General features: G+C 42.3%; 1 protein-coding gene across 4 annotated transcripts in view; it reads right to left on the reverse strand.

Annotated features, from left to right (window-relative positions):
• Positions 1–26,078, reverse strand: part of RASAL2 (RAS protein activator like 2) — a 162,951-nt gene that overhangs the window by 110,660 nt on the left and 26,213 nt on the right. For all 4 annotated transcript variants that reach the window (XM_056844394.1, XM_056844393.1, XM_056844400.1 and 1 more), the window contains exons 2-3: positions 12,898–13,025; positions 5,294–5,420 (exon numbers count right to left, since the gene is read on the reverse strand). In XM_056844394.1, coding sequence (XP_056700372.1) covers positions 5,294–5,420; positions 12,898–13,025 — 255 coding nt within the window. The remainder of the gene's footprint in view (positions 1–5,293; positions 5,421–12,897; positions 13,026–26,078) is intronic.

The raw sequence follows: 26,078 nt of genomic DNA on the forward strand, positions 1-26,078 counted from the left end.
AACTTTTCAAGATCTTTCCCAGCTTGATAGAGTCTTCAGCAAATCACAAGTAGATATTTAACATCAAAAGGGGGAATCCAAGACTTGAAAATCCAGGTGGTACCAACACTGCTATTAACTACCCCAGAGGTACAATTTTCTAGAAAGACCTACAGAGCAAGTCTTAATGAAATGAGTGGGATCTATGTAAGAGCAAGACCAAATGATCGTTTACAAAACTGTAGTCAAATGTTTGGATCTACAGTAGCATGGCATAGTTCAGGCATATAATCGATTGGATATTATAGGAACGCTGTAAGGGCATGGATTCCCAAATCTTGTTGAGCCTGAGAGCATTTTCAGAATTTTGAGAATGGGTTGCTGCAGCCAATCACCAAATGGCTGCCATGGGTGGCTGAAGTGAATCACAGAACAGATGTTTCTGAATGGTTGGTCCTTGCAGGCACAAAGGAGATACCTCATGGGGGTGCTGAAACACCTGATTTTCCAGTGAGGTGGAGGAAAGGCAGGACTGGCTATTTGCTTTGGGGCGGGGGGGGGGGGAGAAAGCACCTACCATGGTGACCACAGGTACCATGCTGGGATCACTGCCCGAGGGAACCCTCTCACACCTCCTTCCTTTCATATGTGGCCGGCTAATAAATGTCCTCCAGATCCATGCCAAACCTCAGTTTGTCATTGAGACCCAATCACAAACTACAGTTTGCACCCTTTCCTATAGTTTGATTTGGAATCCTAATTTGCAGGGAAGAATGCAAACTATGGTTTATTAGTCAGAAAGAACAATATAAAATGGTTTGCTGCAAATATGGAGGTCTTTGGTTAAATGTCTACATGTAAGAAGAGGTGGAAAAAGGACACGTGAGCCCCAGAATGTCTCATGCTTGTGGCTGTAATGGCCAAATCATGGTTTGATTGTTGTGTCCCAACTGCCAGCTACCGTAAAAACATCCAATGACTATTTTTAAACAATGGATGTGTGCAATGCTCAAAAGTGACAAGGATGCTACCACAAATAAATCAAAATTATCCCAGTTTAATCGCTACTACTGTTAAGAATAGCAGAGCTTGCATTTGTAAATAGAGTTTATAAAAATAAATTTATATCACTACAACACATGTGGGATCAGACTGACCGTGCTCTTTGGCAACAATTATAGATGTCCCTGCTAATTGTAGAGCAGTGTGCACACACAAGCTCACGTAAACCTACAACCTATAATTTACAAAAAAGAGATTTCCAGGAAATGTAGAATTCAAGGCGAGTACAGGAATACAATCTCTATCAAAATGGATACAGAAAAGGGCACTATGAGTAGGGTGATTAGAGTTGGTATGGAGTGGGTTAACAGACCCATTGAGGGCACTTGGAAGTGGCAAGTAAAAGCTCTGCAGAGCCTAGTCACACTTGCCTAGTATATAAAGTCAATACTGTTCATTCCTAATGAACGAGCAACAGTGAATATTGTAATATACAAAGAGGGGAAAGGTAAACTTCAGTAGGCCACAGTCAATAATTTATCTTCCCAAGCTGTAATTGTTGCAAATGAGGAAGAGCTGACTTAACAGGCGAAAATGCATGGTTGCTTTAGCCTCCTTTATTCCCTGTTTCAGCCAGGATTCAGCCAGGATCGAACGCACATTCGGCAAAATTCCTGGCTGAAACGGAATAAAGGCGGCTAAAGCGATCATGCGTTTTCGCCCATTGTTAAGTCAGCTTTTCCTCATTTGCAACAATTACAGCTTTCTGAAGCAAAAGGGGATACCAAGATCTTGTTTTGTCTTCTGTCCTATTAGCGAGAGAAGGAAAGCCTTTTACTAATTACAGCTTCACCCTGATACAGTATTTCTCTCCTAAAAACTGCGGCCCTGATTAGATAGATTTCTTGCTCATAGCTCCCATCCCTGAAATTTAAATAGATTATGGGAAGTAACATTTTCCCCATTAGTGAGAAAGTGCAAAAACATGCTGAAACGGAAACACTGAAATTAAAGTTTTTTTTCTAAAATGAGTGCAAAGTTCCAGGGATAGGATTTCCAAATCGTAAACTGTGGGTTTTTTACAGTAGGCTACCAAGATGGGGTACCAGGGGAATTTTTGGGGTGGTAGTGGTGGTGGGGGACTGGAAAGTCTCTAGTAAGGTACTTTCAAAAAAGACCAGCTGATATGTTTTAGTGAAAGTATGAAAACCAGACAACTGGTAAGACATATTAATGGATTAGGCAGTTTTTTTAGAGGTTGGCCTCCATGATCAAGGGAACCCCCATGACCTCCATGAATCTAATTATCCCATTTTTAAATCTGATCACCAATCTAGGTAAGCAAGGAGACTCTAACCTAGCCTTTCCACTAACATGCTACTTTTATGCAGGCAGGGGGACTTTTTTACTTGGCAGAGTACTGTAACAGGATCCTTGCACCCACACTTACCCCGTATTTTATGAAATGGCACACACCCAGGAAGGTGGCAGCAACGCCATCTTTCTGCATACCTATATCAACCCAAGATATACTACCTTTCCCAAGACAAAGTTCTGGGCTGAGAAGGGATCCAACCTCTTGGACTCTAAGGTCCAAACCAATCTGCACAGCAATTGTACCACACAAAATTATGTGCATAATCAACCCAGATCAAGATCCTCTCGGAGCAATAAGTTCAGTGACCATCCGTTACTAACTATTATACTTGCTTATTAAGCCAAGCCAGATTTTTCTGGGAGAGCTAAGCTCTGCAATGCAGTTTCGTTCCGGCTATTTTGTCTGCCCCTTGTGCTTTTCAGCATTTGGTGTCCATTCCAAAGCTATTTTGGGTACAGCTGTTGCCTTGACTGCTGGTAGCACATGCTGGTGGCTACCATCTGTTTCCTCTTTTCACTTCCATCACATCCAATTCTCTCCTTCACAAGATCAACTCCTATTGTAATTTTTTTTAAAGAAATGCTTACGCATTAAGCTCAGTGTAAAACAAAGCATACCCTTCAAGCAAAGACAGATGTTTTCAAGGAATATTTCAAGGATAGTTTCAATGGATCCTACAGCTATCTAAACCTAATGGAAAGTAATGGGTGTGATTCAAAGCCCAGATGTTGCCTTTGTTCATGGTCTCCTCCCCCACCTTAGGTGTCTGGGTCTCTTTCTACTCTAGCACTGTCACAGCACTGTCTGTTTAGCTACAAAATCTAGTAGCCACCGCCACATGGATTATTCCATCATTTCAATGGACTTCGTTCCAGGTAGACTATACATATTAACAAAATGATCAAGGAGGTTTAACAGGGGTCTTATGACATCCAACATTCATTCTCCAGTAGGGTACTGCATCATCAATAGAACCCACAAGCCAAGATACTAGCAGTGTCCTGTATAAATGGCTCCCAATACTATCTTCCCAGGTGTGAACTAATGCAAAATAAGTTTGGGGCTCAGACCACTGAGGACAGCTGCTGTATGCTCTCCATTCATTTCAGCAGATTTGTCTGCCTGACCAAAAAAAAAAGAAGTATGGTCAAATGCTCTTGAAAGCCAATCCCATTTGTCAGTTTAACAATGCATCTCACTGGGCAATTATGTTTCAGTGCCTCTTGTCATCTTTCATCTCCTTTGAAAGTCAAGATGACATTTCTTTCTCCTAACAATGCCTAGAATGTGGCCCTGAAAATGCTCAGAGAGACAAGTACCTTGTCAAAGGAATACAGAGCAGGTGCTTCAGAAATGCCGGCAGGATAACTATAATTGCAAGATGCTAATTACTAAGATATAAGTACACTTCTATTAACACACAGTTGTAGCTTGTTCATCATATAATCGCTAATTAAAGGTGCCTGGAAAAAGAAAATCCAGGAGCATAAACAACCTCTTACACATTCTTCTCACGAACAGGAAGTCATCAGTGCCTACTATGCTACCAAGAGATCAGAGCACCCTTTAAATTTATTTGAGATCATTTCAGGAGAGTCATAGTGCTGCCATTTCAACATGGCAGGGCCAGACAGAGCAACAAAAAGTACTCAAGCAAGTCAACGCAGGCGCAGAGATGTACAGGTGGGGAGCGCATGTGTGCCAGAGAAGTACCAAAGAGTGGTTGTCTGGTTTCCCTAGGTGATCGGTTGCTAAGAGCCAAATTATGACTGATTTTCCACATCAAATTAATTTTATTATTTAGATATTTATATCCCACTTTCCTCCTCAGTAGAGACCCAAAGGGGCTTACATCATTCTCCCTTCCATTTTAACAGCTACTGTGGGAGATAGGTTCGGCAGAGAGAGAGAGAGAGAGAGTGACCAGGCCAAGGTTATCTAGAAAGCTTCCATGGGAGGGTGGGGATTTGACCCTGGGTCTCTCGGATCCTAGTCTGACATTCTAACCACTAACACCACACCTGGGGAGCACAAAAAGTGCACACAAGTGAATTCTCCTCCTACTAACCTTCAGGCATTTTTCTCCCCGAATGGCTGACATCTGGTCTCAGAAAATTAGCATATTTGGGCCCTCAGAGTGAAGGACAATAAAGGTTATATAAGGAGCTTCAACCCAAAGCCCTTGGTGGGACTCTGAATAAGGAACTTGTGCCTAGGACAGCTGGAGACATGAGGTGGGGCTCTCCCAGCCAGAGAAGCTGCGAGGACATGGCTGTTCCCACCATTTTTGCTTCTGCTTAGATCTCCCTTTCCAACTCTTTTTCTTGCACACGTTCCCTTCTTTTCTTTGACGCCAGAGTTTTGTTTTGTTTTTAAAAAAATTTACCACAGAATTTTCCCATGACCTGGCAGGGCTCAAAACGCTTGTTACAGTAACTTGGGCAGGGAGTCTTCACTAAGCAAAAATACATGAAAATCATTGATCTAAGCACGGATTGCAGCCTGACAGAAACCGAGATCTTATCACATTCATTCAGTTCAAAAATAACACCAAAGCTGAGCAGCTCAAACCATAAGTAGAGGGCCACTGTAAACTGCCCTTAAGAAATGCTTGAACACTGACACAGACCGGGATAAACAGCTCTCAAATTCCAGGGCTGATTCATAAACTCATAAGCGCACAGTTGTAACAGTGCTGGAAAACAGCATCCCCCCGCCCCCTTCGCTTTTGAATTCAACAGAAACTTCACCGTTAACATAAATAGTGGTGCTTTGGGGTAACTGAGCTATGAGACATTCATTCACTGACAATGCCTTGAACACCCTTCAATTCAAGCACAGTGATTGCTGTTCTGTTGGACAGGAGGCTGTTGGTTGAATGCTGAACATGAATTCCGAAGGCTGCCTTGTTTATTGTAATTCTGTGCAACTTACCGAGCTTTGCAGTGCCCTCTGCTGGAATCTCAGAAAACTGGCCTTCCGAAGGGACGCTGACTGTGCGACGCAGACACCGCCCTTTGGTTGGCTCTGCCGCCAGCTCCTGTCCTCCATCATCAGCCACCTGCATGCAGAAAGGACACAAGTCCATTATATTTCTCTTTCTCTCCCCCTCCAAAAAAATAGTTAGGAGAAATAAAGATGACTTTCCTGATACAGCCCATAAATTCATTCCGCTTCTATGCTAATTTCTAAAGCAGTACAGACTGCAGAAACCAATGTTCACTTGATAGATGATATCTGAGCCAATCTGCACCCTACTTTTAATATATATTTGATTTAATTGCATTTTTGTTAAAAATCACATCACTTACAATATCCTTTTTGACAATAAGATATTCTTATGCACAGCACAACCCTTACGTCCAAGAGGCAAGAAGTTTCAACGGCCAGCATTTACCTGGGTAGGTCACGTTTGATAGAAAGAGCATTTGGAGACCTGGTGTGTGTGTAGAATTTGCATTATGTGGAACAGGATGTGGTGAATAGGCACTTTCACAGGGCTGAGAACACACAACCTCCATATCAGATCTACAAAGATCCTGCACCCCCTGGATGCTTCAGCCAACCAACTTCATACATCTCCTTTTTCTCCCTCTACCAGGGAGTGTTTCTTCACATAATGCCACGTTTCTGCTGTGTACTATATACTGGGTTAAGATTCTGTTTACTTTTGAACACTGGAACTTGGAACGTAACAATGGGAAAGGAGGTAGCTGCCTGGTAACTGCCATTGCCCTAACATTCAGTTGGCCAGCCAGAGGAGAGACTGGGAGGGTTGCCAACAACCAGGTGGTCGCTAGAGAGCCAGAGTGGTGTAGTGGTTAACAGCGGTGGACTCTAACCTGGAGAACTGGGTTAGATTCCCCACACCTCCACATGAGCGGCGGACACTAATTTGTGAACTGGGACTGTTTCCCCACTCCTACACATATAGCCAGCTGGGTGACCTTGGGCTAGTCACAGCTCTCTTCGAGCTCTCTCAGCCCCACCTACCTCACAGGGTATCTGTTGTGGGGAGGGGAAGAGAAGGTTATTATAAGCCTGTTTGATTCTTCCTTAAGTGGTAGAGGAAGTCAGCATATAAAAACCAACTCTTCTTCTTCATCATGTCCTGGGATTACAACTGATCTCACCTGGAGAAAATAGCTTTGGAAGGTGGACTCTATGGCATTATACCCCACTGAGGTCCCTCCCCTCACCAAACCCCAGCCTCCCCAAGCTCCATTCCCAACATCTCCAGGAATTTCTGGACCCAGAGTTGATAACCCTACTGGGAGACCCACTGCCAACCCTTCCTTCCACCTCAAAACTTCTGCAGTACCAGACAGGGTAGTCAAAGTATGCAAACGCTACTAAGTGAAAAACTTTATGTACCAGATTCTTGGGAGGGGGGGAGCCTTATCCAGAGAAATTTGAGACTGAAACATCAATGCTGGAAAGGGGAAGTTAAGAAGAGGAACACAAGAATGGGAATGCAAATGGCCAAAACAAAACCTAAAGCAGATGGCTTTTTTTCACCAAAGGCCCCCTAATGGTAGGGACTGGTGGGGGGGAGGAGTAGAGAGGCTTACTACGGTGGTACAATAAGAACCACTCAACAGGTTACCATTACACTTGGTCCATTGTAAAAACGTCTTCTCCACTAGCTGGAGTACAGTCCAGGTGAAAACCACATTTTCCCACTGAGGAGATATTGTTATGTGTGCCCCTCATCTCCAAGTGTTGGGAGGTTCCAGGGCAGCCACTACTTGGCTTAGATCCCTCTGGAGGAGAGGACTGGGGACTTGGGGGGGGGGGAGCAGAATTTGCACTATTTAGGCAAACAGGGTCTCTTACAAGGCAGCCAATACACAACCCCAAATCATATTCCCACAAAGCGGAAATCCAACAATCTCAAAGGGCTTCAGCTAACTCACTTCAAAATCATCCTCGATCTGTCTCTTCCAGCAACAAAACTGCATCTTTACACGGCCCCACATATTGGCTGCATACTGTGCACTGGGTCAAGACCCAACTGTTATCTTTTGACCACTGGAACTTAGAAGTTGGAACTTGGGAGTGTAACAATGGCAAAAGGAGGGGACAGCTAACACTCTGACATTCATGTGTCCAGCCAGAGGGGTATGATGGACTAAAGGTTAATGTCTATCAGTGACTGTATGTAAGTCGCTTTAAAGGTGGCAGAATTTTTGACAGAGGTTGTCAAGTCTAGGATCAAAGCTTAAATCATATCTATATGGGAAATGTATGGAATGAGAACTCTTGTGTACCGTCTATGCTATATTTCTGAGAATATGCCAATAAAGGTCATTTGATTTGATTTGATTTGACTGTATGTGAGAGGGACATCAGGGAATGGGCAGAGTTTAAGAAGGAAGACTGAGCTGCTGGAAAAAAGGGGGTTTTAAACTCTAGGTTCCGGTGTGACAGGTCGTGCCTAGTGTGACTGGGGGAAAAACTAGAAGGCTGATGAAAAAGAGGGTTTGGGAGTGGGGGAAAGGTCCCTACTCTAGTCACAGGGGGGAAGAATAGTCTCTGTGGAAGAGGCATTCCTGGCCTAAGTACTGTGAATTACTTTAAGCACTGTGAAGTAATTCAAGAGAGAGAGAAAGGAAGGAAGAATGGAGAATCTCCATATTTCCTAGTTTTAGGCACCAGAGTATACACATGAACCTCTGTGTGCGGGTTCTGGGACTAATCTACCTTAAAGAGTTAGAAGCCTGGGTTATGTTAAATAACATATGTGCTGCACTTGTTGAGTAACTCATTATTTAGATAGAAAATCTGTGCTTTTCCTTAATACTAGTTTTTCCTCCAATGCCTTTCCCCTTGAAGTATAATAAAATTCTGTTATGTTATTGTTGAACTGAATAAAGCCTTTGGTGTCTCAATTATCTGAGGTAAAATAAAGTAGGAGACGGGGGAGAGATTTCCCCCCCCCCTCCGGTCACATATATTGGTGGCAGCGCTGTGATACGAAATAAACCCACAACTAGTATGGTAGTCCCACCATAGATACTAAATAAGAAAAAGGAAAATATTTCAAAGATCTGAGTAATTTTACCTCAGACATCTCTGGCAGAAATGGCACCCCCACACAAAACAAAAAGAGGCACAGAGAGATACTCAGACAGAGGAAGCCTCCTGTGAGGAAAATCCTAGTTAGGAGTTAGAACTTATGAAAATGAAACTTGAAATGGCAAGAATAGAAGCAGAGAGAGAAATTCAATAAGCCAAAATTCAAGCAGAAAAAGAAATGGCAGGAAGGGAACAGCAGGAAAGAGAAAAAGAGAGGGAAGTAAAAAAAGGCACATGAAAAAAAAAGTATAATTTAAAAATGCAGGAACTACAGTTAAGAGCAGAGTTACCAAACCTCCCAGAAATGAAGGTAGTCCCGCTATTGAACAGAAAAGATTCCCTAGATATCAGAAGTGGGATGATGATGAAGCGTTCTTTCCCAACTTTGAGAGAACTTGGGAGAGATTTTGGGGTCCCTGATGAGGACAGAATGAAGTATATGAACCCACAAATTAAGGATGGAGAAATCTCAGACTATTTTCTCTTCAGAGAAAGAGTGAGGGTGAGATTTGGTCTCACTGTGGAACAGAGCACAAAGCCTGGAGAAACTTACCAGTACTCTCAATTGGATGTAGATTGGGCACAACCCTGACCAGATGGGTGGAAGGGAGTAAAGTCAAAACCTTTGAGGTATTAAAAAATCTAGTGGAACTGGAACAATTTTACAGCCAAGTTCCCTCACAGTTAAGATGGTACTTCAGAGACAAAAGGCTCAAGACAGCTGAGAAAGCAGCTGCACTGTTAGATGAAATAGATGAGGTCTTAGGAGGATCTCTTTTCCAGCCTCTAGTAAAGAAAAATAAAGGTTGGGGCGCCTCAGAAAAATCGGAAGCAGTGAAAACCAACCCAGCGAGGCGGGACACGTCTGACTCAGAGAGAAAGAGGGTGGTGGTGTGCTATAATTGCCAGGAAGAGGGTCATATGAAATACCAGTGGCCAAAATTACAAAAAGCCAAACCCCACACACCAGCTAAAACAGTCCATCTCATTAAAAAGACTGAAGCAGATTCAAACCTTCCACAGAAACCTGTATCTAATGAAGCGCTACCAGAACAACCAGGTAGAGGGTATTACAAGTTTGGAAAGTGCAAGAAGATCTGAACAGGAACTATATGGAAACTGTAGAGGTTAATAAGGAAGAGGCAATGGGCTGGAGAGACACAGGGGCAGAAATTACCCTTATAAAACCACAATTCGTACATTAGAAGCAGTACCTACCCGGTAAGACATATACAATTAAGGAGATCAGTGGCCCAGCATTTGAAGTACAGTTAGCTGAAATCCCAATAAGATATAAGGAATATGAAGTGAAATGGTTGGTTGGTGTCTGAGACGGTTTAGACATTCATATGATCTTAGAGAATGATTTAGCCTCTCAAGTAAAAGCTGTAAATGTGATCACTAGAAGTATGACACAAAGGGCGAAAACACATGGTCGCTTTAGCCACCTTTATTCCCTGTTTCAGCCAGGATCGAATGCACATTCTGCGAAAACGCATGCGTTCGATCCTGGCTGAAACAGAGGCTAAAGTGACCATGCGTTTTCGCCCATACTCAAGCTTCAGAACAGCAAACTAGGCCTGACGCTTCAGAGGTTGCTATGGATCCTAATTGTAGCCACCTGGAGGAGCCTAGTATGATTGACACAGGCAGCTTGTTTCAAGGAATCCATGCTACAGAATTCCTCAATGAGCAGAGGCAACGTGAAACTTTGTGAGTTGTGGCAAAGGGCTGAAACTTCACAGGGGGTGACAGTTGAACAACTTAGTCTGTTCCAAGTTCTGGAACAGAGACTCTGCCGAATCTCCCATGAGGCGTAAATGTGCTGCTGTCAGGGGAAGCGGAAACAGCTTGTGGTCCCTAGGAAATATGGAATGCAACTGTTACAGAGGGTGCATGAAACCCCTACGGCAGGACATCTAGGCGTACACAAGACTCATGATAGACTGCAAGCCAGATTCTATTGGCCAAATATGGGGGAGGATATATGTGACTTTTGCAAGACCTGTCCAGCGTGTCAGCTAGTAGGCAAGCTGGGGGATAAGGCAAAGGGACCTGTGCACTAGTGGCTGAAACATTTTCCAGAATCAGCTTTGATGTCTTCTTGGCTTTTTTTAATGGGGTTTTGTGTTTTTGAAAACAGTGCCCTTAGAATGGAATTTTTTTTGGGGGGGCAGCCAATATTTAAGAAGGTGGGCCAGCTCAATAACTGTGGTGTGTTCCAGCAGACTAACGAAAGATGTGCCTGGAGGGCCGCATGGTTTCCTACTCTGTCAAATGGAGGTGCTTCAAGAGCTGTTTTGTCGTTCTCTCCGGGGCCCTCAGTTTGCAACAGCTGCTTGCCAGTTCTGCAACTGAGGTGTTACTGGTGAGGATGGCTCAGTGCTTTTGCAAACCCTGTTACTCTAATTATATATTGTGCTGGAGAGAACACACTGTGGTGTGTGGCTTCTTCACAAAGGTTTAATCATCAGGGATTTACTGACTGCGTTATTCATACTTGTTGCTCATGTTCTCTCTTGACCAAATCATGGGATAGAACCTACCCCTATCCTGCCACTAAACTGAGCAAAGTTTAAAGCCTTCTTCTAGCCTAAGCAGCCTTTCTTCTACTTTAGTGCCTTTTTCCACTGAGCAAAAGCAATGTAATTTAGAAAAGGTGTTTTTAGGCTGGAGGAAGAATCCTTGAAGGATAGTATGATCCACCCCCATAACATGCAGATGAGTAAAATTTAGATGGTTCTGTTCAGCAGTCTCTAAGTACATTCAGTGATTAACAAGATCCCTTTTGATTTGACTGCAGAGCCAGCGTGGTGTAGTGGTTAAGAGCGGCAGACTCTAATCTGGAGAACCGTGTTTGATTCCCCACTCCTCCACATGAAGCCTGCTGGGTGACCTCGGGCCAGTCACAGCTCTCTCAGAACTCTCTCAGCCTCACCTTCCTCACAAGGTGTCAGTTGTGGGGAGAGGAAGGGAAGGTGATTGTAAGCTGGTTTGATTCTCCTTAAAAGGTACAGAAAAACCACTACAGTGAATCATTCCCCCACATGAAGGAAAAGTTTTCTTTTAAATGGAGTGGCATCAGGTCAAACCCTATCCATACAACAGGCAATTTGAAACCAATACTCTTAGGAAGAGAAAAATTATTAGAATTTTGTCAATCTATAACTAGTGAATTAAACATTTCTTGCAAGAATCTTTAAATAATTTCTAAAGTAACAAGTAAAATAACTGAAGATGGTTAATTCTGGGAGGCCAGGTTTATTATTTCAGTCTGATCTAGAGATTACCAGAGCATGTCAAACTGTTACCATATCAGCCTTCTCCAATAAATGCCAACTGCTAGGCCAACCTAAGAAAGCCAGCAAGGTGTAGTGGCTAAGAATAGTGGATTCTAATCTGGAGAACCGGGTTTGTTTCCCCACTCCTGCACATGAGCGGTGGACTTTAATTTGGAGAACCAGGTTTGATTCCCCACTTCTCCACATGAAGCCTACTGGGTGACCTTGGGCCAGTCACAGTTCTCTCAGAACTCTCTTAGCCCATGCAGAGCAGGCAATGGCAAACCACCTCCTAACGTCCCTTGCCTTGAAAACCCTACAGGGTCACCATAAGTCATCTGAGACTTGATAGCACTTTCCACCACCACCACCACAATATGGTTAGCCACCTGGGATGGGGGGGGAGGCACATAAAAACTTGGAGGGGTGTTGTGTTCCAACGGGAGGGAGTATCTTGTTACAAAAGAAGGAAGACACACTTTCTTCCCAGAAGAGGAAACTACCAAACTCATTATGCTACCAAACTCGTTGGAGAGGGGCTGTGGCTCAGTAGTAGAGCATCTGCCTGGCATGCAGAAGGTCCCAGGTTCAATCCCTGGCATCTCCACTTAAAGGGACTAGGCAAGCAGGTGATGTGAAAGATCTCTACCTTGTGGCCCTGGAGAGCTGCTACAGGTCTGAGTGGACAATACTGACTTTGATGGACCAAGGGTCTGATTCAGTAGAAGGCAGCTTCATGTGTTCATGTATGCTAACAACAAAAGTTAAGGAAAGGCAGGGAATAAATGGGAGCTTCTGACCACAGCATCTTCTCCACTTCCATTGCCTAGCTTTAGTAGGGAGTCTGAGATGCTCCATTTTTTCTCCTAATGCCAGCATACGCAACGATTCTGCATGATAGCAACCAAAAGAAGCTGCTGCCACAAGGACAGGAGAATCAGGAAATATACTACTGAAGTTCAAAAACAAATTTGAGAAACTGTGCCTTAGGGTGCATGGTAAACCAGAACTCTAGGAAACTGAAAGATTCTGAAAATGAACTTTTCTCACTGCCTGACTGAGGTAAAAGGCTCTTCTACTTCCCATTACATATGTGATAGAACTGGAACCAGTTCAAGCACTACCATTAGCCAAATAACTGTTCAGAAGCAGGACATTCTTGTACACTCAGTCTCTCACCTCCTTCTCTTTGTTCAGCAGCACAAGCTGGCTGTCGGTCAGAATGGAGTACTTGGTCTCCCATATCACAGTTTCAGAATCGGGGGACTGGCCACAAGACAGCCTGTGAGTTGGTGGTCCTTTCACATCTAGACAAAGAGAGGGGGAGGAATATAAGAGGATATGGTTAAACATTTCATCAGTTTTATTCTTCTTGCACTCAGCGGCTAAAAAGCTGTTTTATGAACTGGAAAACAGCATTTCTCCATTTAAAGATAAGGGGTTAGATCCCACAGAAAGCTTCCACTAATGAAAGGGGTGCAGTTATTGCTGATTCCCATCTCCCACTGAAGAACTCGGACCCCTCCACACGCACACTGCTGTTTGGGGAGGGATTCCCCCTGTTCACCAGGAACAACATTTTGAAGATAATTTTGGGTTGATGGGGGAAAGTAAGGCAGTTCTATTCTGCTGATGGAAATCCATTCTGTCAGTGGGGATTTACCATGGGATCCAGGCCATGGTATTATGACGTGGTTGATAAGACAGTGAAATGACCTGGATAGCTCAGGCTAGCCTGATCTCGTCATATCTCAGAAGCGAAGCAGGGTCAACTCTGGCAAGTATTTGGATGGGAGATCTCAAAGGAAGTCCAGGGTTGTGACGTGGAGGCAGGCAATGGAAAACAACCTTTGAACACCCCATGCCTTGAAAACCCCACCAGAGGTTGCCAGAAGTCAGATGTGACTTAACAGCAAAAAAAAAAAAAAGGACATTATGTGTCAATTATTCATTTATTGCTGATGCAAAAAGTTATAGAGTTTGTAGTAATATGGTACTAACTGCACCATCCAAACTTTGACCTGTAGCTGCGGCTAAGACTAAGACGTCGTGACAAGAAAGCCATACTGGCACGTATAAAACCTGAAGAAGTGCAAAACAGAATGGTACCAGTGTGACAATTACATCAAAGATGCTAAAATCTAAAATGTTAAACAAATTGTTTATTTCCCTTTCCATTGTGCCCCAGAATTGTTGGTTCTACACAGCGTTCCACAAAAAGAAGCAATAAGCCAATTTCTGCAGAGCTTCACCACTAGGGGGTGGTGAATCCACAGCCATAACAGTTCCTTTTTCTAAAACGGATCTACAGGAATAGTTAAAACACCAGAAGAAAACATTATGGGGGTCCCTGAAAACAGCAGTCACTGAGAAATAGAAAAGCATAGGGAGTCAAGCACCTCAAGTTGGCCGTTCTTGCCTGATGCATCTCTCCAGTCAAGTTGCCCCTGGCTAAGCCCCAACACTTTATTTGTGAAGGTAGTCACCATAGGCGCCTTTCTTGGAGCCAAAAAAATCAGCAATAGAAGGATTTAGTGCACATTTGGAAAGGCAAGTTGGGATAAAATCAGAATGTCCCCAGATCCATTCTCACAGCTGCTTTGAACTACTGGTAGCCTTAGGTTATGTAAGCCACGACTTCTCAGCCTCAGACCACAGTTTACCCCCTGGAGATAATAATACTGATCTACTTTCCAAGGTTGTTGTAAAGATTACAAGATAATGGCCTGTAATCCAACCAAACCATTAAGAAAAATGAAGTACCCTTTTCTTAGGGGGTGGGGGGCAGCATCAACCCCGGTAGGTTAGTGGGGATCTGCAGAGGAAGGCGGGAATTGGTAGACATCAGTTCAACCTTACGTATGAATACTGGCACCTTTTTTAAAAATCCAAAAATGCACTGTTAAGCTTTCTATTGGTCTTATTACTCCTCCTTTTTACATCCCTGGACTGGCTGGCTGCTGCATCTCCAATTCATGTCAAGGTTCTAGTCTTTTTTACTCTTTCCTGAGCTGTTTGTCATCTCCAGTTCCACTTTCACCTGGTATCAGCCCAGTGTGTCTTCTCCCACTCTCCAGTTTGTGCCTTTTGCCACACTGCTTGTTCCCTGTCATAATTCAGGTTGTTTATGCATGGGTAGGATGCCAGTGGTTTGTCCTTCTCTTGTCTCACACTTTTATATCCCAGTATCAGAAAACCTTTTGCATGGTGTGGCTTGTGGCAGGAGCAATACATAATTACATGCAGAAATCAGGAAGCGTCTGAGTCCCTGCCCCTTGAAAACACTGCTTTGAAATTGGCTGTAGTGCTTACTGTGATGATAATGTCACCCTGCCCGCCTCCTTTCCCCCCCCCCAAGAGTGTCCACTTCACAACCCATTTCTCAAAATTAAGGACTTTAGAATCACCAGCCAAAACCCATAAGAGTCTGTCCCCGCATCTTGAAAACAAAGTTCTACTCAGAAAAGGCGGGGGGAGATTCTCTGCTTGTGTGTGATTCTGTGAACACAACACTGTTGAAACAGATGGGAGAAGATGCTTTGGAGGGGGAGTTCTTCTCTGGGTGCCTCCCCCTCGGCTGGTCTGGTGGCATACCGATACAGCATTTAATAATCTAAAACACTAATCAAAATCACAGAGAGAGGCAGCAGAAGCTAGGATTGGGCGCTTGCTGGCCTGCCCCCCCCCCCACATTTGGGTGATGAGTTACCTGGGAGAGGGGTTGAGTGAGCAAACAATCCTAGCCTCCACTGCCCCTCTCTGTAATTTTTATTAATATTTTAGATGATTTATTGCTATATCGATATGCCATCAGACCAGGGGGTGGGGGGAGAAAGGCAACTAGAGAAGGAGGCAGCCACATAGCCGCCTCCATCTCCGGTATGGCTTCCCAGGTCATTGCAGATGGGATGGCTGAAGGTTGGCTGGAGGAGGGGTTGGAGGAGGAGTTGGAGAACGGGAGCATATTGGAGCATGGGAAGATTGACCCACGACTTGACTACGCACCTTCCTGTAACTGAGTTAAGATCAGAATAAAACTTACTTTTGGGATAAAACAGGGACTGGAAAACCCAGGGAAGTTGTGGGACGGAAGCGAGCTGAGCTCTCAGGGAGGAGAACATCATGCATAGCCCCCACAGAAAACCGAGGCAATCACAGGAGAATCGAGAGACAAACCTACCATGCATAAATGACCTCAGACTCTTCCCTCCCTTCAGGCTCACTTTTTAAACGTGGCCTTTATTGACCCCAATGCAGACTCTCATTTAACTCATCCCCCCCCCCCATTAGTACTGGGCATTTCCATCCCCTTTCCTCAGTGACAATCCAGGAACACTCACCCAGTCAAGTCTCTTGCACAAACTACCAGCCTTCTGGATACCACTGGCACTGCAAAGGAAAACTAGCATGCTCCTAGTGCTATCTACTGGACTAGGGTCTCCCTGCACTGTGCTTGCCAGCTATTCACAATTGTTATTTATGTGACAGCTGCAAGAATGTTCTGGTTAGGTGTTCCGTGGCTTCCTTTGCTTATGGTATTTCTGCTGATCACCCATGCTGTATCTAATGTACATTTTTTGCTTCCCTGTATCCATGAGTCTTGAAATAGGATAACTGACTTGTCTCTTGGAAATATAGAGCTTTCTTATCCTCACAGATTGAAAACAAGAAGATTACAACAGGAACCACAATTCTGCAGGTGACTGGGGCATTACCCAAACATTACATGGACAATACTGCATTCTATTTCCACCTATATCACAGGAAAGCAAGCAACATGTTTAAGGGTAGAAGTATTTCTCCTAGATTATGAAGCCATCTATTCTATTTGATGTAATTACATCAAATGTTCAAAAGTTGATCTGTGAAACTATCATTAGAGGATTGAAGTTCATATATTCACTGTTCCTACATTTTCAACAAAGGTCTAAGCCCTGTTCACCTCAACTTTCCCTGCTAAATTAAGAGTATGTATTACCACTGTTCTAGCATCACTTGATTTATAGCACATTTGAAGCTACAAGACTCACTGATTAGAGCTAGGAAATTACTTGAATTAGCTAAACCTGTAAGTATCAGTTTCTCAACACTAGATGGCACTTTAACTTTTCCCCTTCAAAATCGCAGTTTCTCTCTGAAAATCTCAACCATTATAACAGAGTACGTTTATGGGCTTTTAAAAAAATTGCTAAATGGAAAGTCGTGAACAAGCCCATGTGAACCAAGGGTGTTCTTTGTGAGGGTGTGTATGTGTGCCATTTGTCTTGTTACAACTGATCTGTTTGCCCACCACTGAGACTTTATATAATAGACAAATACCCCAGGCTTTCACCTCATTAAACCCTCCTGTCATGATACCAAAGTGTCATTTCTGAAACAGGTTCTCTTTATTTTTGACATTCAAAACAAAGGAAGCCAAAACTTTACTTCCCAATACCACCTATTAATGCACAGCCTCTGTATGAGGAAGCACTTTGAACGCATTCAGAAAGAGTGGCTTCTACTAGAAACCCAAAAATCAAGAAAGCTGACATGAACTTCCAAAACCATGTTCAGAGAAAAACAGATCTTGTGAATTGCAAACACTTGACTTATTCAGAAATCTTTCAAGCCTTATCAATGATTTCTCAGGTATTATCCTGTTATAGAACACAGATCTACAATGTCACACTCAACTCCAATCTAAAGAATAGTTTGCACATTTACATACTATTGTAAGAATGTGATTAGATGTTGTTGCCCGCCCTGAGCCGGGTCTGACTGGGAATGAGGCAGAAGTATAAATTAAATAAATAAACAAACACAAACAAATTTGCCATGCCATTGCCAAATTCATATTTTGCAACTGTAGGTTCAGGATTAGATACTACAAATAAGTGTCTATAAGAATCAAGTTTTTTTGAAAGTCCTTTGTATTGTTTTTCAAGTTATTTGTGCAATGAAGGGAGAATCCAAGGCAAATGGGTAATATACAAGAGACACCAAAAGCAGGTACCAAGACAGAACAATTGAGCAATAAGAACATCTGAAACATTGTCAACAAACCTTTTGATCACATGCTTGCTCAGAATCTGGTATAAATACAAAGGAAGAATTAGGCTAACTAAATCTCAAATTGCTGCACTGATTAAATAATTGGTTTATTATCCAAACAGTGAGCTGTAATAGTAGAGAAAACAGATACACATGCAAAGATAAATGAGATCAAACTCAAACCACATGATAAATATTCAGACACCTCTGTGGTCTGAGTTTTTATAAATAAAAAGTTTTATCAGAAAAAGTTAAAACAGGGGTCCCCAAATCTTTATGAGCCTGTGGGTATCTTGGGAATTTTGTGGTGGGTTCAACTACAAAATGGCTGCTGCAGGAGGTGGAGTTTAACCGCAAAATGTCAGGGAGTGAGGTCATGTATAACTCTAATAGTAACTCTCCAACATTTCAGGCAGAAACTATTTAATAGGATGCCTTTTAAAATGAATGCATTTTTTTGCATGCCCACAGCTTACCTTCAGTCATGCAGTGAAAATCTTTGTGCTATGGTGGTACCTGCTGCTGAAGCAACTTAAAAAAAAATCTTCACAGCCAATCAGATCTCCAATGGCCAACTGGCAGTTCTGCTGGGCAAAAGCCCCACTTGGCCATGCCCACTTCCTGAAAACATTAAGCGGGCTCCAGGAAAGGTGTGCAGGTGCTGTGGCAGCCACAGGCACCCCTGTGCTAGAACATGGCTGCCGGTTAAGAAATCGAAACACTGGAGAAAAGCTGTGGTTTCAAAGCACAGGAGGGATTTAGTTTCTAGAAAGTTCACAAGATCCTCCTAGGTTTTCACTGTGAAACAAGTCGTGCATGAAGAATCACATGATAAATTGGGGCAAGATTTTGAAAAGTCCATTAATTTTAATATTTAAAACGAGTTACAAAGATATAGCAATAACTTCATTGTACTAAATCAAGAGAGAATTAGTTCAAGTTAGTGTACCTGATGAGGGTATCATACCCCCCAAAAATTGAATATTGTGTGTAGATAAAATTATTTATGAGGGAAGTACCTAATTGGAAGCTTTCTCCCCTCATATATGTTGGAATTATTCAACAGCAGAGAATTTTTTTTAATAAAGTCAATATAGTGTTGAGGATTACAGAGGTAAAACTACAAGTGTATGCAATAATATTTTGTTACACAGTAGTTAAGATTATATAATTACTGTGTGTGAAATGACCATCTGCCTACAACAGTAAGAGTAACTTATGCAAAATATTGGAAAGTAGTATCTACTCTTGCCACAGCTGAATGAAAAAAATAAAATATGCTGTCATGTCAAAATTGGCAAGTTTTGTTATGATGAAAGATAGCCAGACAAGGATGCAAACCTTTTCTCAACATTAAATATAATTTATTAATTATTGGTATAATAAGCCAATGAAAGAAATTATGCATTTACATTCTTGTAACAAAACTGCTGCACATTTACTGAGATAAATATTTATTTAGTTCTACAGTGGAAATATCATGTATTAGAAGCTAGTAAATATATTTTATTAAATGCAAACCTCCAGTTTATTGAAAGTAGCAACACTATTTTTCAAAAAATATCTTACTTCACAATTTTAAAAAATGGGGAGGGGAATATACTAATCACCCCTAGTTGTAATAACTACAAACATTCCAGCCAAATGTCCTCATGTTTCTTGTACACATGTCTTAGCTACAGAAGAGTGTATAGTATTTTCCAAGAATAGAGCTTTTTTTAAAGAAGAAAACGGCCTAGTGGATTCTGGGCAAAGTCCATGTAATAACTTAATTGAAGCAACAGGCCATCGCATGCTAACAAGCAAGCAGTGACAGCGATTACCATTTCCTGCCATCGTCCCATCCCCCCGCCAATTAGATATACTACCACTGAACATGGAAGTACCATTTAGTCCTCAAAGCTACTAATAGATCTATTGCCCCATGCCTTTGTCTGGTCAGTTTATTAAGCTATACCAATCAGTAAATTCAGTATTTAAATACAGTGCCACTGCAAAGAAAAAACAACACAGAAGTATTTTGGGTTCCCACCCTCACCTTTCCAAACTTGATCATCTTTAAAAGTTTATTTCTACAACATTACACAGTAGACAATTATACTGAAAGCAGACCTAATTAAGACTAACATTGGAAGGGACAGAGTATTTTTGCTCATGTGAAAATACCTCAGATCTGTAAGAGGTTTGTATGAAATCTTGCTGTAGTTGTATAGGGTGATGAGTGCACAGTACAAAATCACTGTTTTATTTTTAGCACCACTATCAAACAATCATTACAGGCACACAAATTAAACTTCCTTCAGTCCTCTCCTATTGCTACCATAGTCAATGATAACAGACAGCAAAGCAAACACTGGGGGGAGGGGGGGATAGATGCCTGCCTGACATCTTCAACCAGCTGGAAACCGAGAAACAACTGTTTTGAGGCTAACTGTGCTATAAAGTAAAATTGAAGTTGGCAGCACTTACAAACAATTTGAACTCTCCATTTTACAATGTAAGGAGGACTGGAATTTATAGCCAACACTGTCTAGTGTCATAACTCACTTAAATTACATTCCAACAGTAAAACATTTACAGCTGAAACTATATACTGATTGTTCCAATGTCACATCTAAGAATCACTATCACCAAAAGAAAAAAAAATTCAATTGATGGGATTCAGCAAGCGAAGATAACTGAACTAGAAGTGTTTTATACCTGCAAGATGTCTAAATGGTGGGAATGTGTTTGAAAACAGACTGCAGATAAGTAGGTGAGCAATTGTGAGACCCAACTCCCTTTTTAGCCAACTTTGTTTCACAACTTTCGTTCCCTTGGTTCCCATTTCATCATCACCATGGATCTTTGCCTGGGCTCACAACCCCATTTTCCCCTCACACCTGGCCTCTTCCCAGTCATATCCAGCTTTAGGGCATCCATGTGGCGATGTTATTGGAGCCTTTGAGATTTCAACCCACTCCTTTGCCATTTTTGCTACAGCTGTAGGTTGCCAGTCTTTCACATGGTTTAAGCTGAAAGCTGGATGTTGGCATAATGGCTTCTGATACCAAAAAGACAATATTCTTTTACTTTAAAGCAGAAGACGCCACTCTATTCCTCTTATGCAGCATTCTCCAACCTTTCCAGGCCTAGGGCATACCTTTAATCCCAGCAGGAGACTGAACTGTAAGCATCTGGCAGGAAGTCATGTGATACCGCATTCATGTGACAGGAAAGAGTTTCAGCCTTACTAGTGGAAGCTCTAAGGTAGGGATGTCAAAAATAAGGCCCTGGCCCCTTGAGAGCTCTTAGCCAGCCCGCGAGCCAGCCAAAGCAGCCCCCCCCCCACTCTTTATCTGGACTGGCGAGGTATGGCCTGGCCCGACCAAATGACATTTATGTCATATCTAGCCCTCGTAATAATTGAGTTTGACACCCTTGCTCTAAAGCAGTGGTTCCCAAACCTTTCGGGCCACCACCCCCTTGGTTTCACAAACTCAACCCCAGCGCCCCCTACCCTATTCAACAGCACAGTTGAAGGGGCCCACCTCTAGCACCCCCTGCTGCTCCCTTGCCTCTTAGTGCCCCCCTAGGTAATCCCACCCCCCAGGGGGTGGTACCGCCCACTTTGGGAACCACTGCTCTAAAGTGTAAGGGTGTAATCTTATAACTAGCCTTAAACCAAACAAATCTCCTGGCTCTGACGGTATACCCGCGGGAACTCATCAAGAATAATAAGGACTGGTGGGCAGACCCCCTTGCTCGACTATTCACACTTATTGACAAATATGGGATTTTCCCAGATTCTTGGCTAAACTCTATTATAATTCCAATTTTTAAAAGAGGTAGCCTGACAGCACCTGAGAACTACCAACCAATAAGTTTACTTTCTATACTAGGGAAACTGTACTCTAAACATCTACAGTTAAAGCTATCTGAATGGATGAGCACTCAAAGGCTCCCGGGGAAAGAACAAATTGGGTTTTGGGGTGAACCATTCAACCTTAGACCACTGCATCACATTGTCTTTCCTGGCTGAAAAATACCTTCACTTCCCTAAAGGGAAGTTATATGCTGCCTTTATAGATCTTCGGGGTGCTTTTGATTCTATTAACAGGCCAGCCCTTTGGGAGAAATTGGAACAATTGTGGTAGATCAACACCTTTTATGGCTATTGCGTAAACTCCACCTCTCTAACACCTGTCAGGTTAAAGTGGATAACAATGGGTCCCTGACTAAAAAGATCCCGGTAACCAAACGAGTGAAGCAAGGTTGCATTTTAGCCCCTGCCCTGTTCAATCTATTTCTCTCAGACCTCCCCTCTCATATGTTTAATCAGGGAAACCATCCCCCCAAATTGAACTCCTACCATGTTCCCATTTTGCTGTATGCAGATGACGCAGTGGTGCTTTCTTATACTAGAGTAGGCATGAAGTGAGCTTTGTTAGCTTTTGCTGTTTACTGAGATAAAAACTTTTTAAACATTAATTATACCAAAACTAAAATTTTAGTTTTCTCCAGATCATGGAAATGGAAGATCTGGAGAATTGGGGATAGGGAAATTGAACAAATCAAAACATTTAGATATTTGGGGTTGCTTTTCTCCCACAATTTGAACTGATCTTTACATAGGGAGCGAGCCCTTGTCTCAACTAAGAGTAAGCTTTCAGCTATTACCCAATTGTTCTACAGAAAAGGAAACCAATTTGTCCCTGCGGCTATAAGAATCTTTCAGACCACAATAATTCCGCATTTATTGTATGGAGCCTCGGTGTGGATCCAGGCTTTTAAAAGGGGGTGGAACAGATAAATATGTCGTTTTTGCAGCGCATACTTGGTATACCCAACTCTGTTGGTTACCATATACTTTGTGTCTTCATCTTATTGAAAGTAGAGCCTGGATCGCTACTATTAAGTTCTGGCTGCGCTTACACTTTTGTGCCCCCTCAAATAGCCTTATAGCCAGTTTGGTTGCCAACCCTTATATATCTAAATGGTCTGAATTTATACAAAGGAAAATCAATACTTTTGGCATTGATATAGAGGGGTTGGCAAACTCCGGGGATGCTTATATTCTTCAGATGATTACAGGGAGAATTTGGGATATGGAATTGCAGAAAATAAATGCAGGAGCAAACAAGATCTGCTCACCTACATCTTTTGGCCTTTCCTTTCCAAAAAGATCAATGGTCGATTATTTTTTCAACTTAATCTACCCCTCCCAGAGCAGAGCCTTTATGTTAGCCAGATTAAACATATTCCCAACAGCTATCGTTTCTGGCAGATACAGGGGTATCCCCTGGAACAAAAGAATTTGCAGCTGTCAGATGACAGAACCAGAATCAGTTGAGCATATCCTTTTGTATTGTCCCCTGTATCATAAACAATGTCTAGAATTAATCAATCCTCACATTAGACCCTTAAAAAAACTTAACACGTGATGGCATCAAATTTTTACTAGAGGACAAGATACCTGCTGCCACCGAACATGTGGCAGAGTTTCTGATGCTTGTCATCAAAAATAAAACTAAGAGGGTAAAGAATAAACAAACAGTTTAAAACCAACCGAGATAATTTGTAGGCACTGGGCAACATCAACTGGAAGGGTGCCGGTGTTCGCTGCAGTTCATATCCGCTGGCTGGATGAATGTATTGTTATGGTTTTTAGACTGAAGTGTTTTAACTTGGTGGCTGAGTTTTGGTCAGTTGTTGTTTGTGAATCCTTGCGGGTGCCTATATTAATGCTCCCTTGTTGCTATTTTATTATGCCAATAAAGGTGTCTGAATCTGAATCTGTAAGGGTGTACCAAGCAATGGAGAACCTATTGGCAAGGGGAGGGGTGGTCACACCAGGCTGTGCCAGGAAGGAGAAGAGAGCACTTTTCTGTGGGGGAAAGGAGTCTCTGAACCTGCCTGGGCTAAAAAGGAATCCTGTCCATCACTGACTAACTTTGCCTCAGGGCCCTGCTCCTCCTCCCAGCAGGCATCAAAGAGAGGAAGCAGGTTTGGCACATTTGCCCTCTATGTACTAGCAGCTGGTCTTCCAAAAGGCAGCAGAAAGAGACACCTTTTATAGGCATTCGTGACACAGCTGAGTTTCCTGACCCATGGATTAAAGACTACTGGTCTAATACAACTGGAAGGAGGAAAAGGTTATTTTGAGGGTTCTCCCCCATGGAGAAGAGTATATGGTCCTCAAACACATCCCTCTCACCGGCAATTCTCCTGCAAGTGACCATGCAGTGGTTCAGGAAGATGGAATGGAAAGAAAACAGAACATTACATTAGGTAGAGCAACTTCTGGAGGCATTTTTAAGTAAAAGTTGGCAGGAATTTGCCGAAATGTACAGAAAAGAATGGTATAAAAAGCAGAGAGTACCTCATAACAGACTTACTTCCAGATGCAGCACTTCTATTCTATTTTTGATGAGGGTATAATTAGCCTAGCCCAACAATAATGTCCCAAGGACAAAAGAAACATGCATCATGTTCATGTCAAGACTTCTTGTCTGACATTTTCATTCCCTTAGGGCTTATTCCAGTTTTACAAAAATGGTAACTAGTTGCTCAAGAAAGAACTTTGTGGAGAACAATCCTGCTCCCACATTGATGTATAGGTCTTTACCTTGTCCATTAACTAATGTTAGCTTTACAAAGCCAACCCACTATTTCAGGAAGTTTAGTTTGCTTCCTAATTTGCACAATTTAAAAGACTTGCTGCTATAATCAAGCTATTTAACAGTTATCTGCTTTTTGTTATGTTAGGTTGAACACACTCCAAAAGGGCCAATATGGACTCACATGGAACCATAGACTGAACAATTTGACCTACAATCTCAGAAACCTTTACACCAAATGCCTTAACAATTGGACAAGTCCACCAAATATGAAGTGCCTCAGTATTTATTGCACCTCCAAAAATAGTGTGAGACAGCCGTGGACTTGTAAGAAAATCTTATAATAGTGAAATCCCATCTGTGTATGTGTGTGTGTGTGCTTGTGCATTTTTTTGGGTATATCGAGTTCTAAAAAACTACAATGCTGACATGTTTTCACTAATAATGAAAGACCAAGGCAGTCTACATGGAATATAATCTGAAAATGAATTAAACACATCACAGACCTGGCACATATAATCCAAGGATAAAAATTCTACATCCAGAAATACCACAATAGTATACAGTTGTTATAATAGAGACAACACGGCTGACCCGGGCAACTGTGACAATGTTAAGAGAACACACTGAACTCGCCCATGTATCATTCACAATAATATATTTAATGTACACTGCAAGTGACCACGTTGAGTCTAACACTGCAGCCAACTTACTAATGCACCAATAATTTTGTTTCTAACAGCACATTTTTAAAATAAGCAAAACTTGAAAGCGTGTGCTATAGGCATGACATTTGTTGTTATTAGTCAATGTGTACCAAACAAACATATATGCTGGGTAGGATTCAACAAAAAGAAGTAGCATAAGGGACCCTGACAACAGTGGGATTATACAGGCACAAGTGCACAATACAGACACACCCAAGACAGTGTGGTCAGGTGTTGATTTGAGGTTACCAACCTCAGGAAGATGGAAGTCCTGAAATGCAAGCTTTTATACTTAAATGTAATGTTCCCAAATATCAAGATTTCTTGAGAGCACAGTTGGCTGGATTACATTTTCTGGAAGTCAAGGGTTAATATACCCAGTCTCTGAGATCTATGGGATGCTTGGGTGCAGAGTGATACGCTGCAAGAAAGGAACTATCAGGCAAATCCTATGCAAGAGGCATGAAGGCATACAAGCTCACAGTCCAAGCTCCTGAGACAGGACCATTAGGCTCTACTTTACAAGCTTCTTTCAACTGGTCCTTTAAAAGGCTGAAATCTCAAAAATGGTTGTATGTCTCGACCTGACCAATATACAATCTCATTTCTAGCAAGCGAACCAGTGAAGGATGCAATAGCCTTCGTCGTGTCAAAGAAGAAGAACCCAAACTTCCTGTTTTAACGGGAGTATAGGAAAATGGTTGTGATCCTACAAAGACAGAGGGGTGACACCTGGGACTTGCATTTTTATTTTTTAAAATCCACGTTGTCATTCTCTGTGAGGTAAAATCATATCACTGATGCGCCCTAGGGAACTGCATACCTGAGTGAAATGTACAAACCATCAGATCAAATTTTTAAAGAGTTCAGGAAGGTTGACTTTGTTGTCAAGATGCCTCAGCGTAAATTTAATCAAATAGACTTGATCACAGCCAAGAACAGTTGAATGCTGCTGCTGGCAAAAAGAGGGGGAAGGGGGGTAATAACTGACATCACCAAAACAAACGGTGCATTGAGCAAA

This window comes from Euleptes europaea, chromosome 2 (assembly GCF_029931775.1).
Source record: "Euleptes europaea isolate rEulEur1 chromosome 2, rEulEur1.hap1, whole genome shotgun sequence".
Classification (NCBI taxonomy): Eukaryota; Metazoa; Chordata; class Lepidosauria; order Squamata; family Sphaerodactylidae; genus Euleptes; species Euleptes europaea.